The sequence below is a fragment of the Elephas maximus genome, chromosome 10 (genome assembly GCF_024166365.1).
Source record: "Elephas maximus indicus isolate mEleMax1 chromosome 10, mEleMax1 primary haplotype, whole genome shotgun sequence".
Classification (NCBI taxonomy): Eukaryota; Metazoa; Chordata; class Mammalia; order Proboscidea; family Elephantidae; genus Elephas; species Elephas maximus.
The window spans coordinates 64,234,243-64,250,311 of record NC_064828.1 but is presented as its reverse complement, the minus strand read 5'-3'; the positions used below and the strand labels follow the sequence as shown (position 1 = coordinate 64,250,311).

General features: G+C 42.7%; 1 protein-coding gene across 3 annotated transcripts in view; it reads left to right on the top strand.

Annotated features, from left to right (window-relative positions):
* NID2 (nidogen 2) overlaps window positions 1–16,069 on the top strand; it is an 80,866-nt gene that overhangs the window by 56,282 nt on the left and 8,515 nt on the right. For all 3 annotated transcript variants that reach the window (XM_049897983.1, XM_049897982.1, XM_049897984.1), the window contains 4 exons: window positions 6,880–6,999; window positions 8,032–8,262; window positions 14,943–15,164; window positions 15,745–15,914. In XM_049897983.1, coding sequence (XP_049753940.1) covers window positions 6,880–6,999; window positions 8,032–8,262; window positions 14,943–15,164; window positions 15,745–15,914 — 743 coding nt within the window. The remainder of the gene's footprint in view (window positions 1–6,879; window positions 7,000–8,031; window positions 8,263–14,942; window positions 15,165–15,744; window positions 15,915–16,069) is intronic.

Sequence of the window (16,069 nt, the reverse complement as noted above, 5' to 3'; positions counted from 1 at the left end):
GGGTTATTTGTCTTTTTGTTGTTGAGGTTTTGCAGTATCTTATAGATTTCAGAGATTAGATGCTTATCAGATTTGTCATAGCCAAAAATTTTTTCCCAGCCTGTACGTTGTCTTTTTATTCTTTTGGTGGAGTCTTTGGATGAGTATAAGTGTTTGATTTTTAGGAGCTCACAGTTATCTAGTTTCTCTTCTGGTGTTTGTGCATTGTTAGTAATGTATTGTATACTGTTTATGCCATGTATAAGGGCTCCTAGTGTTGTCCCTATTTTTTCTTCCATGATCTTTATCATTTTAGATTTTATATTTAGGTCTTTGATCCATTTTGAGTTAGTTTTTGTGCATGGTCTGAGGTATGGGTCTTGTTTCAGTTTTTTTGCAGATGGTTATCCAGTTATGCCAGCACCATTTGTCAGACTGTCTTTTCCCCATTTAACGGACTTTGGGCCTTTGTCAAATATCAGCTGCTCATAGGTGGATGAATTTATGTCTGGATTCTCAGTTCTGTTCCATTGGTCTATGTATCTGTTGTTGTACCAGTACCAGGCTGTTTTGACTACTGTGGTGGTATAATAGGTTCTAAAATCAGGGAGTGTGAGGCCTCCCAATTTGTTCTTTTTCAGTAATGCTTTACTTATCCAGGGCCTCTTCCCTTTCCGTATAAAGTTGGTAATTTGTTTCTCCATCTCATTAAAAAATGCCATTGGACAGAGGGGGACAGGAGCTGGTTGAATGATCACAGGGAATACAGGGTGGAGAGGACGAGTGTGCTGTTTCATTAGGGGAAGAGCAGCTAGGAGTACATAGCAAGGTGTGTGTAAGTTTTTGTATGAGAGACTGACCTGATTTGTAAACTTTCACTTAAAGCACACACACACACACAAAAAAGCCATTGGAATTTGGATCGGGGTTGCATTGTATCTATAGATCTCTTTGGGTAGAATAGATATTTTCACAATGTTGAGTCTTCCTATGCATGAGCAGGGTATGTTTTTCCACTTACGTAGGCCTATGTATCTGTTGTTGTGCCAGAACCAGGCTGTTTTGACTACTGTGGCGTTTTCTTTGTATAGGTCTTTTACATCTCTGGTTAGATTTATTCCTAAGTATTTTATCTTCTTGGGGGCTGTTGTAAATGGTATTGATTTGGTGATTTTCTCTTTGACGTTCTCTTTGTTGGTGTAGAGGAATCCAACTGATTTTTGTATGTTTATCTTGTATCCTGATTCTTTGCTGAAATCTATTAGTTTCAGTAGTTTTCTTGTGGATTCTTTAGGTTTTTCTGTGTGTAAGATCATATCATCTGCAAATAGAGATACTTTTACTTCTTAAAAAGTGTATATTCTTAAACACACATATTTTTACTCTATCAAACTAGCAATAAGAAGGTACATGTGAGTTTGTCTCCAGACACAGTTTGTTAAAAACCAGGCTTCCTGGAGAGGCTGCACTTGGCTTTGGGTTCTTATCTTGTCTGAGTCACTGGCAGGAGACTTTTCTACCCAAGTAGAATTCAGTCTTCTCCAGCTTCCCTCAGTCTGGATTGACTTAAGCCCTATATTGGAGTGAGTGGCTATTTCTCAGTCATGTTAATAATAGTTCTCTTTGTCTTTCTAGATCTTGGTGATGTTGCCAGGTACAAAATCAGATTGTCTTAATAGGGACTTTCCCAAGGAGGAGCAAGTCAGTCAATTGAGGAAACTGGGGTACAGATGGCCTGTTACTCAGAGCCATTGTTGCTCAGGAGGGGAGGTGCTTGAATTATGGTCTCTCAGGTTTCCCAAACATGTTCTTTATTAGCTTATGGATGATAGTGTGGAGAGTTATGCTGGGAATGAGCCATTTTTCATTACCTAAATGGCACAGGGGCTCTACTATGCCTTGAACATTACTGTCTTGACCTCCATGTTCTAACAGTCTCTAAAGATCATTAGCGGTGATTGTTAAGCATAAGTCACAGTCCCCCACCTCTAATAATACAATAAGTAAAACTCCCCTTTGGCAAGGGACTGAAAGTCTCCACTTTTTCTTTCACGACACTTGACATCCTATGAAATAGGGAAGAGGTCTCTTTCTGTATACAAAAGCTCTGACTCCCCTAAAGCCCTTCAGCGTTTGCACTCCTGAAGCAAGGCCACAGCCCACTCTGAGCTCAGGCCCTGGAGTGGCTAACTGGACTGTAGCTTGCTATCATGGTGTGAGGCTCTCCAAGGAGGATGTCAGGGGCTTTGATTCAGTGAGCTTCAACCTTCTCTACCTTTTCATTACAGGGATTTCTCAATGTGATGCCTTCAGTCTCTCCAGGGACTTTCCCCTCTTTGGTCATTCATAACAGTTACTGGCTGCCCATAACTTTAGTACCAGCAGCAACAGCATCTGTGGGGAGGAAGGCAGGTTTCTCAGCTTTGGCCGGAATTCCTGGGCCACAGGCTTTAAGAACATAAGTGATTTGACAGCTCTGAGGAATCCCCTCTCTCTAGTTCAAAAATAACCAGAAGAAACTGCTCCACAGGTTCCAGAAATAGGCCTTGTGTCTCAGGAATTCCTGCTTCCTGCCATTGCTTGGGATTCCTGTTACCATTAGAAATACTTTTAGCATATGTATTGTGAATAGCTTTGGTTTCCTGCATTTGGCTGGATGTTGATACTTAACAGCTTTGGATTTACAGCCAGTTTTATAGCCTTTTTCAGGCCCAAGGACCTGGGTGGTCACCAGCTTCACCAAATTGGGCATTTGAGTTATCTTTTGAAGAGACAGAGAACCAGCCTCAAGGATAACCAAATATGACAATATAAAACTCATACCGATTATATTGGAAATAATATTTTCATACGTTATTGTTTTAATTGGTTTATATTTTGTTAACTGAGAAACTAACCAGACAACCTTGTTTCTTTCTAACCTTGGAGATAAATTCATCAGTCTACTTTGCGCCTTTGTAGGTAAAATGAAGGTAACCAGGGAAGCCACCTGCTTACCTAGGCAGAGCCTCTCTGGGTGGTCTGAAACTTGGTTATGTTGAGCATTTAGGATTTTTTTGAACTCGAGGGAGCTGATTTATGCTGACTAAACTCTCCAGAGACAGGATAAACAGAATGCTAATTTGTTAGTTACCATCTAGGAGATTCCTCTCCAGTGAACAGAATGTCTTTGTTTAGTGTCCAGAGTGTCTGCTTACTGGTACCTGGGAAAATACCTTAGTCATCAGGAGGTGGCTCATTATGAGTGTGGTCAGAGCAAGGGTGGTGGGCATAATCCTAGGAAAGATCTTATCCGGGTCCTGCGAAGCCAAGTGAGGAGCCACCCCGCCCCTGGCAGAGTTCACATCGAATTCAGGGCTGTAAGTCTCCTTCATAGAGTCCCTGTATAACACAAATGGTTAAACACTGAACTAACTGAAAGGCTGGTGGTTTGAACTCACTCAGAGGCATGTCAGAAGAAAAGCCTGACAATCTACTTCCAAAAAATCAGTCATTGAAAATCCTATGGACTTTACTGAAAAAGTGAAAAGATAAGCTACTGACCTGGAGAGTATTTTTGGAAGCCATATATCCAACAAGAAGCTAATAACCAAAATATATGTATAAAACTTCAACAACTTAACAAAAAGACAAATAACCCAATCATAACATGGCATAAAATGAGCAAAGGATTTGAACAGACATTTCACCAAAGAGGATATTCAAATGGCCACCAAGCACATGAAAAGTTCAGCATCACTCACCACCAGAGAGATACAAATCAAAACTACAATGAGATAAGCATTTCACTCCCGCTAGGATGGCTAACATTAAAAAAATTGAAAATAACAAATTTTGGTAAGGATGTGGGGAAACTGGAACCCTTTCCCATTGCTGTGGGGAATGCAAAATGGCACAGCCATTGTAGAAAACAGTGTGGCAATCCCTCAAAAAACTAAAAATAGAACTACCATATGACCTAGCAATTCCACTCCTACGTATATACTCAAAAGACTCGAAAGCAGAAACTCAAATAGAAACTTGTATACCAATCTTTGTTGCAGCACTATTCACCACAGACAGAAGGTAGAAACAACCTAAATGCCTATCAACAGATGAATGGATAAACAAAATATGGTACCTACATACAATGGAATACTAGCCAGAAGGAGAAATGAAGTCTTGATACATACTACAATATGGATGGATCTGGAAGACATTATTCTAAGTGAAATAAGCCAATCATAAAAGGACAAATATTCTATGACCTCACTTATATTGAAAAAGAAAAGGCAAACATATAGAGAACAAAATTTTTCAGTGGTTACCAGGGGCAGGAGGGAGGGGGAAGGAGGGATGCTGATGGTGAAGGAAATAATCTCTTTAAGGGTAGAGTTGCAGCATTGCTTATTGCAATTGCTGTCAATAAGTTGTATACCTGTAAAAAGCTGAATTGGCAAAAGTTGTGTGATATATTTACAACGAGTATAAAAAAAAAAACAACTGCTGAGGCTGCTTACGTACAACCAAACACCTCATGGGATTTTGTTTCTTGGTTTGGAGGTTTAGGGTCATGGTTTCATGGGATATCCCAGTTAATGGGCCTAATAACACGTTTAGTGCTTCTTGTTCTACCTCCTAGTTTGTCGAGTAGTGCCCTGGGTCTTAAAAGCTTGCAGGCAGCCACCCAAGGCACAACAATTGGTCTTTATTTGCCTGGAGCAACAAAGGAAAAAGAGGGATGGAAGGAGGATATGGAATGTGTTGGTAATTGCCTTCATGAACAACTGCCTTCTTTGCTGTGAGACCGGAAGAACTGGATGATGCCTGGCTACTGTTACTGAACATTTTGATCAAAGATTCTATAGAAGAATCCTGATCATTGTTATATTATTGTACATACCGATGCAGAGCAGAATTTCAAATTCTCATAGACTCCAGACTTCTTGGAGCCCTGAAGTTTGGATGAACTCCTAAAACTATTGCCCTGAGATAATCTTTAAATCTTAAACCAAAAATATCCCTTGAAGTCTTCTTAAAAACAAACAACAGTCTAGCTTAACTAGTCTGCCTTGAGCATTATGCTTTTAAGAACTATCTGTATCGGACCAAATTGACAACAGCAACTTGAAAGATGGGAACCTTAGGGAACAGTGAATTTATGTTAACCAGGAAGGAACAATTCAGAAAAGGAGGGTAAGAATGGTTGCAGAACTCAAAGAATGTAATCAATGTCGTTAAATGGTATATGTAGAAACTGGGGAATTGGTATGTGTTTTGCTGGTATATTCTCAACGATAACAAAGTAAATTAAAAAAAAAAACTTTATGGAGCACAATTCTACTCTGACGCACATGGGACCATCATAAGTCAGAGTCATCTTGGCAGCAACTTTTTTTTTTAAGTCTCCTGCTTCCCAGATTCTGCGAGTCTTTGCCGTGGGCTGTACCGAATTGACACAATGTCCTGGTTTCTCCCGTTTTCTAGGTTTCACACTGAACGTCTCATTCCACATTTTTACTATGCACACGTTTAAAAAAATGTCATTATTGCGGATATGACTACTGCTTTGTTTTATTTCCAGTGGAGTCTTGATTAGACCTCCACACTTTGTTTATCCTCTTTTTACTCTGGAAGACTTCCTGTCTCAAGATAGCTTATCTCATCCATTGGGCATTGGTTTTAACAGTTCAACTCTCACGGTTTTGCTATTGTCGGCATTTTTTAATTTCAGGAAATAAAAGGAATATAACTTCACTTGTAGAAGTTTCAGGATTTTGTAATTCTGAGAGATATTATGAAAATTAATCCTCATGTTACCATGTATACTGTAGAGACCCGAATTGTTTATGGTGATATGCCTGACAAATTTAGATTTTCTTTGTTACGTGTTGTTTCAAAATTCCTGGTAATATTTTTCTTATACTTTTTCTCTTCTAAAAGTGGAAAGTAAAGAAAATTTCTTGTTATTGGGGTTCCAGGTATTAGGACACGGATGAAGCAAGACTAAATGTACTTCTAACTTAATTGAAAAAGTATATGTCTGGGTCTTGCATCTATAAATGAGAGTTATGGGGAGACAGTGCCAACAATGAAAGGAAAAACTATTGTTACATATATTTATCTTTATTGTAGTGCAACTGAAAGGAACTCAGTGATTTATAGTCTAAAGGTTAGTTCAAAGGTAATAACTTCCTGAAATTCAGTGTGGTTAAAAAATGCTTTAGAAATATACTGCAGAATATTTTTTTTTCTGTGAGGGACTGACACAAGCTTGATTTCCACTGAGCATTCTCAGTCTCATGGATTAACTCACATGGTCCTCGACTTTTTTCTACTTGCCTTTAGATGACAGAAACCCTAGTGGCATAGTGTGTAAAAGCTACAGCTGCTAACCAAAAGGTCAGCAGTTTGAATCCACTGGGTGCTCCTTGGAAACCCTATGGAGCAGTTGTACGCTATGAGTCGGAATTGATTCGACATCAGCAGGTTTGGTTTTTTTTTTTTTTTTTTTTTTTTTTAGATGACAGTGGTTTTTCTACTCCTGCCTGAAGTTCTTCTGAGCCCATTTCAGGCAGAACATCTGAAGTTGACAACTTGTTGTTGATCCATGTGCATTAAGACCATGTAGTAGCACAGATAAGGAACCCTGGTGGTGTAGTGGTTAAGCACTCAGCTGCTAACCAAAAGGTCAGCGGTTCCAGCCCACCAGCTGCTCTGTGGGAGAACGATATGGATTCTGTTTAAGATTACAGCCTTGAAAACTCTATGGGAGAGTTCTATTCTGTCCTAAGGGTTGCTGTGAGTAGACTCGAAGGCAATGGGTTTGGTTTCAACGGGTTTAGTAGATGGTGTGCAATGAAGTTACCCTGTTTCTTCCTTCCCTCACCTTCTCTCTGTCCCTGTTGCTGACCTCTGCAGATGTTGATGAATGCTTGGAAAACAGATGTCACCCTGCAGCTACCTGCTACAATACCCCTGGTTCCTTCTCCTGCCGTTGCCAACCTGGATATCATGGGGATGGATTTCAGTGCACACCTGGTAAAATTTGGGAGGCCAGATTAGGCACATAAAACTCCCGAGATTTTTAATAGATTTCTACAGGACTTTGGTTCACTCTGGATTTATTCAGGTCTGAGGCCTTAGTTGGTAGATTTTTCAAGCTCTAGAATTTTCCAGTTACCTCCTGCTGGCTAGTTTACAGATAAAACCAAAGGGGGAGGGGGAAAACAGTTGCCATGGAGTTGATTCCCACTCATGGCAACTACCTGTGTTGCAGAGTAGAACTGTGTTCCACAGGGTTTTCAAGGCTGTGATCTTTCAGAGGCAGATCACGCAGCCTTTCTTCCAAGACACCTTTGGGTGGACTGAAATCATCAACCTTTTGGTTAATAGTCAAGTGCTTAACTCTACCACCCAAGACTCCTGTGTTTACTGATAGCAGTTTACTGAAGTTCACTAGTTATTAGCATTGTTAGAATCCTGAAGTATGACCTGTTCCTTATCTTATCTCCTTTGCCTTGATGATTACAAGTTAGATGATTGAGGTGAAGCTTACTAAACAGGAGCTGTATACACTAGTGTGCCGGTAGGAAGTACCCTTGGTGACTGCTGTAGGGGAACTTGGCCAGCACAGTAGAGTTGGGTCACCACCGTTGACATGGAGCTTTTCAGATTTAAATTCTGGACTTCCAGGAATGAATGGAGTTTCACTTCTTTTCTCCAAAGTCTCTGTTTGGAGAGAAACCATGGGTTGCTCTTCATTTTACCCAGAAAGCAATAGGACCCTGAGGGCTGAGAAAGAGTCTACTTTACTACTTATAGTCAGCAAGGAGGGCTTTTAGGGTGAAGTATGAAAATTGGGGAGAAATTAGATAGATAGTGGCACAAATAATGAAAATACAGGACTCCAAAATTCCAGTGCATTGCTATTTTTCCCATGTCATTCTATTTTCCAATTATAGAAAAAAATTCTCAGCACAGGAGGCTTTGATGTTGGTTGGCTTGTAAAAGAGAATAGGTTGCAATGCCTTTTATTTCTCCCTTTGTCTGCTTCTGCCCTGGACCCTGAAGACTCTGTCTCAGGACTGAAACCCTGTGAACACCAGCAGCGCTATGTCCAGGTACAACCTGCCTATCCTGGGTCCCCACTCCACATCCCCCAGTGCGATGAGCAAGGCAACTTCCTGCCCCTGCAGTGTCATAGCAGCACAGGCTTCTGCTGGTGCGTTGACCAACGTGGTCATGAAATCCCTGGCACCCGGACTCCCCCTGGCTCCACCCCGCCTCACTGCGGAGCACCAGGTAAGACAACCAGGAATCTTGTTCCAGGTTAGGCTTTGGGTTCAAGAAGCAGGATGGCACTGACTATGGGGTAGTTATAACCCTTGCCCAGACTACACAGACTCAGGGCCACTCAGCATCCTTTCACAGCCTTCTTTCTCCTGTTGTTGTTAGTAGCCGTTGAGTTGGCTCTGACTCTTGATGACCCCAAACACACAAAACAAAATGTAGCCTGGTCCTGTATCATCTTCACGATCATTGGTATGGCCATTGTTGTGGCCACTGTGTGTTTTGACTGCCTTCCAAGCTAGGGTGCCCATCTTCCAGCATTATATCAGACAATGTTTTGTCATGATCCATAGCATTTTCACTGGCTAGTTTCAGAAGTAGATTGCCAGGCTTTTCTTCCTGGTCTTAGTCTGAAAGTTCTGCTGAAACCTGTCCACCATGGATGACCCTGCTGGTATTTGAAATACTAGTGGCATAGCTTCCAGCATCATAGCAATATCCAGGGCCACCACAGTACAACAAACTGACAGATGGGTGGTGGCTCCTTCCTCCTAGGAAGAATATTTTCACACATGCATACACATTCATATTATAGAGCCACACAGACATACACACATAACATTTAATCTCTGTTATACACCAGATTTCATCTTTGACCCTTACCTAGTACACGACTGGAAGTTTAGATAGAGTGTGTATGTCAGGCTGCCCTGGATCTGTTAAGATAGCTTAGAGAGAGCTAGAGGATCTTGTCCAGACGGAAAACTGCCTTCCTATGTAACTATCTCCCTTAACTGTGCCTTCTGAAATTGCAGGAAACAGTCTAAAGAGTGTGTTAATAGGAAAAATAAGTATGGAACTTATAGGTGGATCCGACCAGTTTGCTGTAACCTGATAACTCCAGTCCACTATAATCTAGCCCAGCATGTCAGCTGGTAGTCACTTTTGCCCCAGCCACCTTCAGAAGAGGCACAGGGATCTGTTGGATTAGGTCTCAGGATCTGAGATGCTGATGATGAGCGTGTCTGTTACCATCTGAGCACTCCCCGCTCATGTGGGACATGGTAGGCTTCTGCGTCATGCTGTCATGATTTTGAATTCTTCAGACATGAGAAGAACTTTATATTAATAGAGAAGAATGTTATTATGAAGAGCATAGCATTGGCTTGGTACTATTTTAGCCAAAATGATTCCTACATCCATTTTTACTACTGAGAAAGGGCCTATAAATATTGGTCATTGCTTTTAACATAGGAAAGAAGAAGGGGCTGGAGAATTACTGACAAGTTTAATCCTTTCAACAGTATTAATTGCTATGGCCAGGACTTTAGTGACTCTAAGACCCATAGAGGTAAAAACTGGTAATGCTTTATCTAGATATAGATACTTTGTCCCCACAGTGATATTCCTGGTTCTTCTCTGTCCCCATATTTTGGAAAAATATCCTACAGGAAAGAAAAAAAAAAGAGTACAGAGAAATCCTGTTTCACTCATGCTTTGTCTTCTTTAAAAAAGTCTTATTTCTAACGCCAACTGAGATTTGAAGAAATCAGATGGCTGGGAAGCGTCGCAAGAGAACAGCTCAGAATTCTATTAAATGTATTAAGACAAGCATGTGTGAAAGACAATGACTCTAAAAAGAGTCAAGAGACTGGGAAGTTAATAACTAAAATGAGAACGTGTTCTTTTGTGCAGACTTCTTTCCCATGGACCCAGACTTCTGTCTTGCTGGTGCTGGGTTGGCCTCAGCTGCCATTTCTGACCTTTCATCTGCATAATTGGGTCAGCTTAAGGGAGAAAACACTCTGTGCCCAAGATTCCAAAATATTTTAACGCTTGTTATCTTAGCTATCTAGTGCTGCTATAACAGAAATACCATAAGTGGATGGCTTTAACAAACAGAAATTTACTTTCTCACAGTTTAGGAGGCTAGAAGTCTGAATTCAGAATGCCGGCTCAAGGGCTAGGCTTTCTTTCTGGAGGAAGGTCCTTGTCTCTTCAACTTCTGCTTCCTGGTTCCTTGGCGATCTCCATGTGCCTTGGCATCTATCTTATACCATCTCCGCTTCTCTGGCTTGCTTCTTTCATCTCTTTTATATCTCAAAATGAGATTCACGCAAGATATACCATATACAAATCCCGCCTCGTTAATATAACAAAGATAACACATTCCCAAAAGGGATTATAACCACAGGCATAGAGGTTAGGAATTACAACACATATTTTGGGGAGACACAATTCAATCCATAACACTCTACCCTGTGGCTCCCCAAAATTCATGCAAAACACATTTACCCCATCACATCATACCAAAAGTCTTAAATCAACTTCAGGTTCAAAATCTGTACTTCTGCATCATCTAAATCAAATACGAGTGAGACTTTGGGCGTATTCCATCCTGTGGCAAAATTTCTCTTCATCTGTGAACCTGTGAAATCTAGATTACAAGTTATTTGTTTCCAAAATACAGTGGTGGTACAGGCACATGGTAGACATTTCCTTTACAAATGAGAAAAATGAGAGGGAAAGAGGGGATAATGGGCACCAAGCAAGTCCAAAACCCAGCAGAACAATTTACATTAGCTCTCAAGGCTTGAAAATAATCCTCTTCTCTGAGACCATCTGGGCAATGGCCCTGCCCTGGGGATTCTGGGTGTTGACTATACCCTCTGGATTCTGGATGAAGGCCCCTTGGCCCTGAGTTTCAGCTCTGCCCTCCAGGCCCTCTGGAAGAGCAATTCTGCTCCCTTGGCTTTAGGTGGCCCCATTCTCCTAGTCCATCTGAATAGTGACCCCCCCCACCCCTGCCTTGGCCCCAGCAGGCCTTGTCCTTATGCCACTTTGGCATGGCAGACCCGCCCCTCTGGCACACTGTAACAGCAGCCCCACACTCTGGAACCAAGTTGGCAAAGATCCAACTCTTTAAAGCCTAGGAGGCTGTAGCCCCACCCTTTGAGATCCAGGAGACCATGGCCCCACCCTTTGAAAACAAGAAGGCCCTGCTTCCCGTGCTCCTTCCAAGAGTTTTGCTGCTCTCCGAGCTGCAGCAGGGATGGTCCTTTTCTTTTCTTGAGGATAACAGCTGTAGTTCCTTTGGCCTGTTTCCTGCCTGTAGAATTCTAAGAGGCAGACAGCATTCTTTCCTTTCATTCTTTCTCTGTCCCCTTCAGTCTAAGCTGATGGGTTTTCTGCTATGGTTACTGGTTAGATCGATCAGTCACGGGCTTAATTTCTTTAACAAAAGATTTTGTAGCCACATCCTTGGAGAACATCTAGACATGTGTCCTTAGTTTGTACAACAATTTTCTATCTTTAAGTCCTGCTTTCATTTTGCACCGTTCATTTTTAAGTCCATCTCTTTCCTCTTGAATTTTACTATAAGTAGCAAGGAGAAACCATGCAGCCCATTTAAGATCTTGCTTAGAAATGTCATCGGCCAGATATCCAAGTTCATCACTTACAAGTTCTGCCTTCCACCAAACATTTGAACAAGTTCAGACACGTCCTTTGCCACTGCATAAAAAGTGTTACCCTTCTTCCATTGTCCAATCACATATTCATCATTTTCTTTTAAAGTATGACCAGAAGCACATTTAACATCCACATTTCTAGCACATTCTGTTGCTTGTGCCATATGTATTCTCCTAAGATGATAGACTTTCTCTATAGCTTTCCTTGCTTCCTTTTGAATTCTCACCAGAATTGCTTTTCGTGTCCATAACTCTACCAACAATCTCTTCAAGGCAATCTAGGCTTTTACTATTAGGCATCTTAAAACTCTTCCAGTCTTTACCCACTATCTAATTCCAAAACTGCTTCCACATTTTAAGTATCTGTTAGAACAGCACCCCGCTCTTCCAGTACCAAATTCTGTCTTAGTTATCTATTGTTGCCATAGCAGAAATACCATGAGCGGATGGCTTTAACAAACAAACTTATTTTCTCACAGTTTAGGAGGCTATAATTCTGAATTCAGAGTGCTGGCTCTAAGGGAATGCCTTCTTTCTCTATTGGCTCTGGAGGAAGATCCTTGTCTCTTCAGCTTCTGCTTCCTGGTTTCTTGGAGATCTCCGTGTGGCTTGGCATCTATCTCACCCCATCTCTTCTTCTTTGCCTTGCTTGTTTAATCTCTTTTATATCTCAAAGAGGATCAGCTCTAGACATACCCTACACTTGTCCTGCCTCATTAACATAATAAAGACAACCCATTCCCAAATGGGATTATAACCACAGACATAGAGGTTTGGAATTAGCACACAAATTTTGGGGGGACACAGTTCAATCCATAACCCTTGCTAACCAGAAGCAGAAGAGTAAGAAATCCATAAATGGGTTAAAAACTAAGTAGCTTCAAATAGTACGAAATGAGAGGGATTCCGACATGTAAATGATTTGAAGCACTCATTTTCCAGAAGTTGACTCTGCTGTGTGTCTGCATCCCAAACAAATAGCTCTGCCTAGGTGGGTGGTCCCTTGAACCAAAGATGAGTCCTCTGAATTAGGGGTGTGGGATTGGGTGGTCTTGGGAGATTCTCCAGGCAACCCACCTTGGCATTGATGGCTAGTGTTTGAAGAAGTGTCATTTCCCTTTCTGGGTTCCCTGTGATACATTTGGGTGAGGTAGTCAGGGTCCTACCTTCTCCATGAGGTACTAATAAGGGTCATGAGATAGAATGGCTCCCCCCAAACAAGGTGAGTCTTGCAATTAACTAGATGGGTTTGATCTCTGAGGATTTTATTCACCACCTTCCTGATTTCTGAGAGAAATTGTAGGTGCATGGACCCAATCATAATGTTTCCAACTTTGTCCTTCGAAGCCATTGGAGGGTTTTGAGGAAAGGAGTGACATGAAATGATTTAATGTTTTAAAGGGGCTGTTCTGGCTGCTGGTTGAGCTTGCACTGAGGGGTCAGGAGGAGGGTGGAAGTAGGGAAACCAGTGGGAAGGCTACTGCAGTAATCCCAGCATGAGATTATGGGGTTTTGATCAGGGCGATAGGGGCAGAGGTGGCAAGACATGAAGATATTCTGACTGTATTTTGGAAATAGAGCTGACAGGATTACTTGACAGATGTGGATAGTGAGAGAAAGAGAGGCACCAAGGATGACTCCAAGGTTTGGGGCCCGAGCAATAAAAGAGTAGAGGTACAGTTTGCTAATGTGGAAATGACCGGGGGGAGCAGGTTTGATGGGGAAAGCAAGGGCCCAGTTTTTTTAGCTGTACTCGAGATTCATATTACATACCCAAATGGTGGTGTCAAGTCTGGAGCTCATAGGCTTCGAGATGTAGGAATTAAAAAGAAAGGAGAAGTACCTCGTCTTAATTTTTTTCAAATTTTATTTATTTTGTTGGTGTTGAGAATATACACAGCAAAACATACACCAATTTAACAGTCTCTACATGTACAATTCAGTGACATTGATTACATTCTTCGAGTTGTGCAGCCATTCTCACCTTCCTTTTCTGAGTTGTTCCTTCCCCATTAACATAAACTCACTGCCCCCAAGGTTCCTATGTAACTTTTCGAGTTGCTGTTATCAGTTAGAGCCCATATAGATAGTTCTTAAAAGAGCACAATGCTTAAGATAGACAATTTTTTACTAGTTAAGCTTTAAGACTTCAGGGGCTATTTTTGGTTTAAGGTTTAAAGATTATCTCAGGTCAGTAGTTTCAGGGATTTCTCGAACCACCGTGGCTTCAGAAAGAAGCACGTCTTTTTATTTTAGGTCCTGAGGTAATACTGTCATAAACGGATGGAAAAGTTCTTTCAACAGGGGCTGCAGCAGAGTCAGGTGCAGTGTGGGGCAGGGCCTTGATTGCCCTGTGGAAGCAGCCTGGGCAAAAGCTGTAGGTGGCTAAACTGCTCTGCCTGAGAAGCTCACAGGAGTTTAAAGATGGTGGTGAGCTGGGAGGGAGGGCCAGAGGATGCTGGAAAAAGGAAAGGCAGAGCAAGGAGGCAGGAAGCTGGAGCCAGCAGAAAAATGTTTGGCTTTGATAATTTCATAGCCGGTTAGCCGAAGGATTTCTAGGAACTGGGAGTCAGTTTTGTTTGTACCATCTCTTGTTATGTGTGTATATACACATGCACGCACACACACATATATACACACATTACACCACAGTTTTATTTTTACTCAGTTAAGTTTTCCAATGGACAGATACTGAGGGTCACACAAGTAGGGCATTCAGTAAATATTTCCTAAGACACACACTGGCCAGTCTCAAGATAACCCTCTCCGAAGCAGGTTCTGTAGCTTTAAGCAAGTGGGAAAAAATAGCTGTCTTTGAGCATCATGAAGGCCACTGTGTCCCCAAGGAGAGTCTTTACGAATGCTGTGTCAGCAGAAGCCACCCTGGGCCTGAGTGGGGTGGCCCCCGTGGGTCTCTGCTCTGTCCCAAGCCGCATGAGTCCTGCACCCCTGATCTCAGCTCCACTTGCTCTTTCCTTATGTGGCTGGGCCTTGATGACAGATCTTCCTGGCCTGGGAGACAGGAACATCAGGACAGCCCCTTCTGAACTGGCAGAGAGCTTTTCAAAGCATGTCTGTTGCTGTCGCCTAGGGTTCAGGGGCTGGCTCAACCCTCTGTTAGCAGATACTAGGGGAGGGAGGCCAGGTGTGGGAATCTGGAGCGTTCATGCTGCATGCCATCCTTGGCCCACAATCAAAGGCTTCTCTTCTCCATATGCTCAGAGCCCACCCAGAGGCCCCAGACCGTCTGTGAGCGCTGGAGGGAAAGTCTGCTGGAGCATTATGGTGGCACAGCCCGCGATGACCAGTATGTGCCCCAGTGCGACGACCTAGGCCAGTTCATCCCCCTGCAGTGCCACGGGAAGAGCGACTTCTGTTGGTGTGTGGATAAAGATGGCAGAGAGGTGGAGGGCACCCGCTCCCAGCCAGGCACAACCCCTGCATGTAAGCACCGGGACCAGCCCTCACTTCAGCTGCCTGTGAGGGCTTATTCTGTAGGGAAGCTGCCTGCTGTGGGTGAAGGTGGGCAAGTGAGGGGCTGTGTTAATTTATCATCTGGTCCACCCAAGATCCCAATTTGGAAATCATGTCTGGTTTTGTCATTAGCAGTTTCTATAATTATAACATCTGGAATCCAATTCAACGTGATTACTATTCCCTTCCCCAGCCCAGAGCGAAAGGGGACACGTGTCACCCTGAGGCCCCACAGAGAAGCTGATACAATATTGGCTCTGGTTTTTCCCCTTAAAAAAACAACAAAAAAATAAAAACCCTGCTTTGTTCAGAGGGAAGTCTTTTGTTGTCTTCCTCCCTAGTAATTACCAGTGATTTACGTAACTGATCTTTAAAAAAAAAACCTAGAAATTAGAATTTCATTTAAAGAACATCTGGAGCACATCTGTCTAGGGTGAAGAACTTTCAATGTTCTTAGAGATTCTGGTATGTGGGAAAGTCATTTTTCTCTCCTGCCCTGCCCTTGTTTCCTTTCCTCAGCCATCCTCACACCTCCTACTCTTTATGGCAGGTATACCCACGGTTGCTCCACCCATGGTCCGGCCGACCCCCCGCCCTGATGTGACCCCTCCCTCCGTGGGCACCTTCCTGGTCTATGCCCAGGGCCAGCAGATCGGTCACTTGCCCCTCAACGGGACCAGGCTTCAGAAGGACGCGGCTAAGACTCTGCTGTCACTACATGTAAAGTGGATTCCTCCTGCGGGGCAAGGGCCTGGGTGGAGGGAAGGTTTGCAGGGTTTCTTGGCTGTAGTCCATCTTTATGGGCCTGCCCCTACCCCTGCAGAAAGTAGGGCAATCTGTGGCTGGGAGTCACCTCTGACTGACCAAGGCCATTG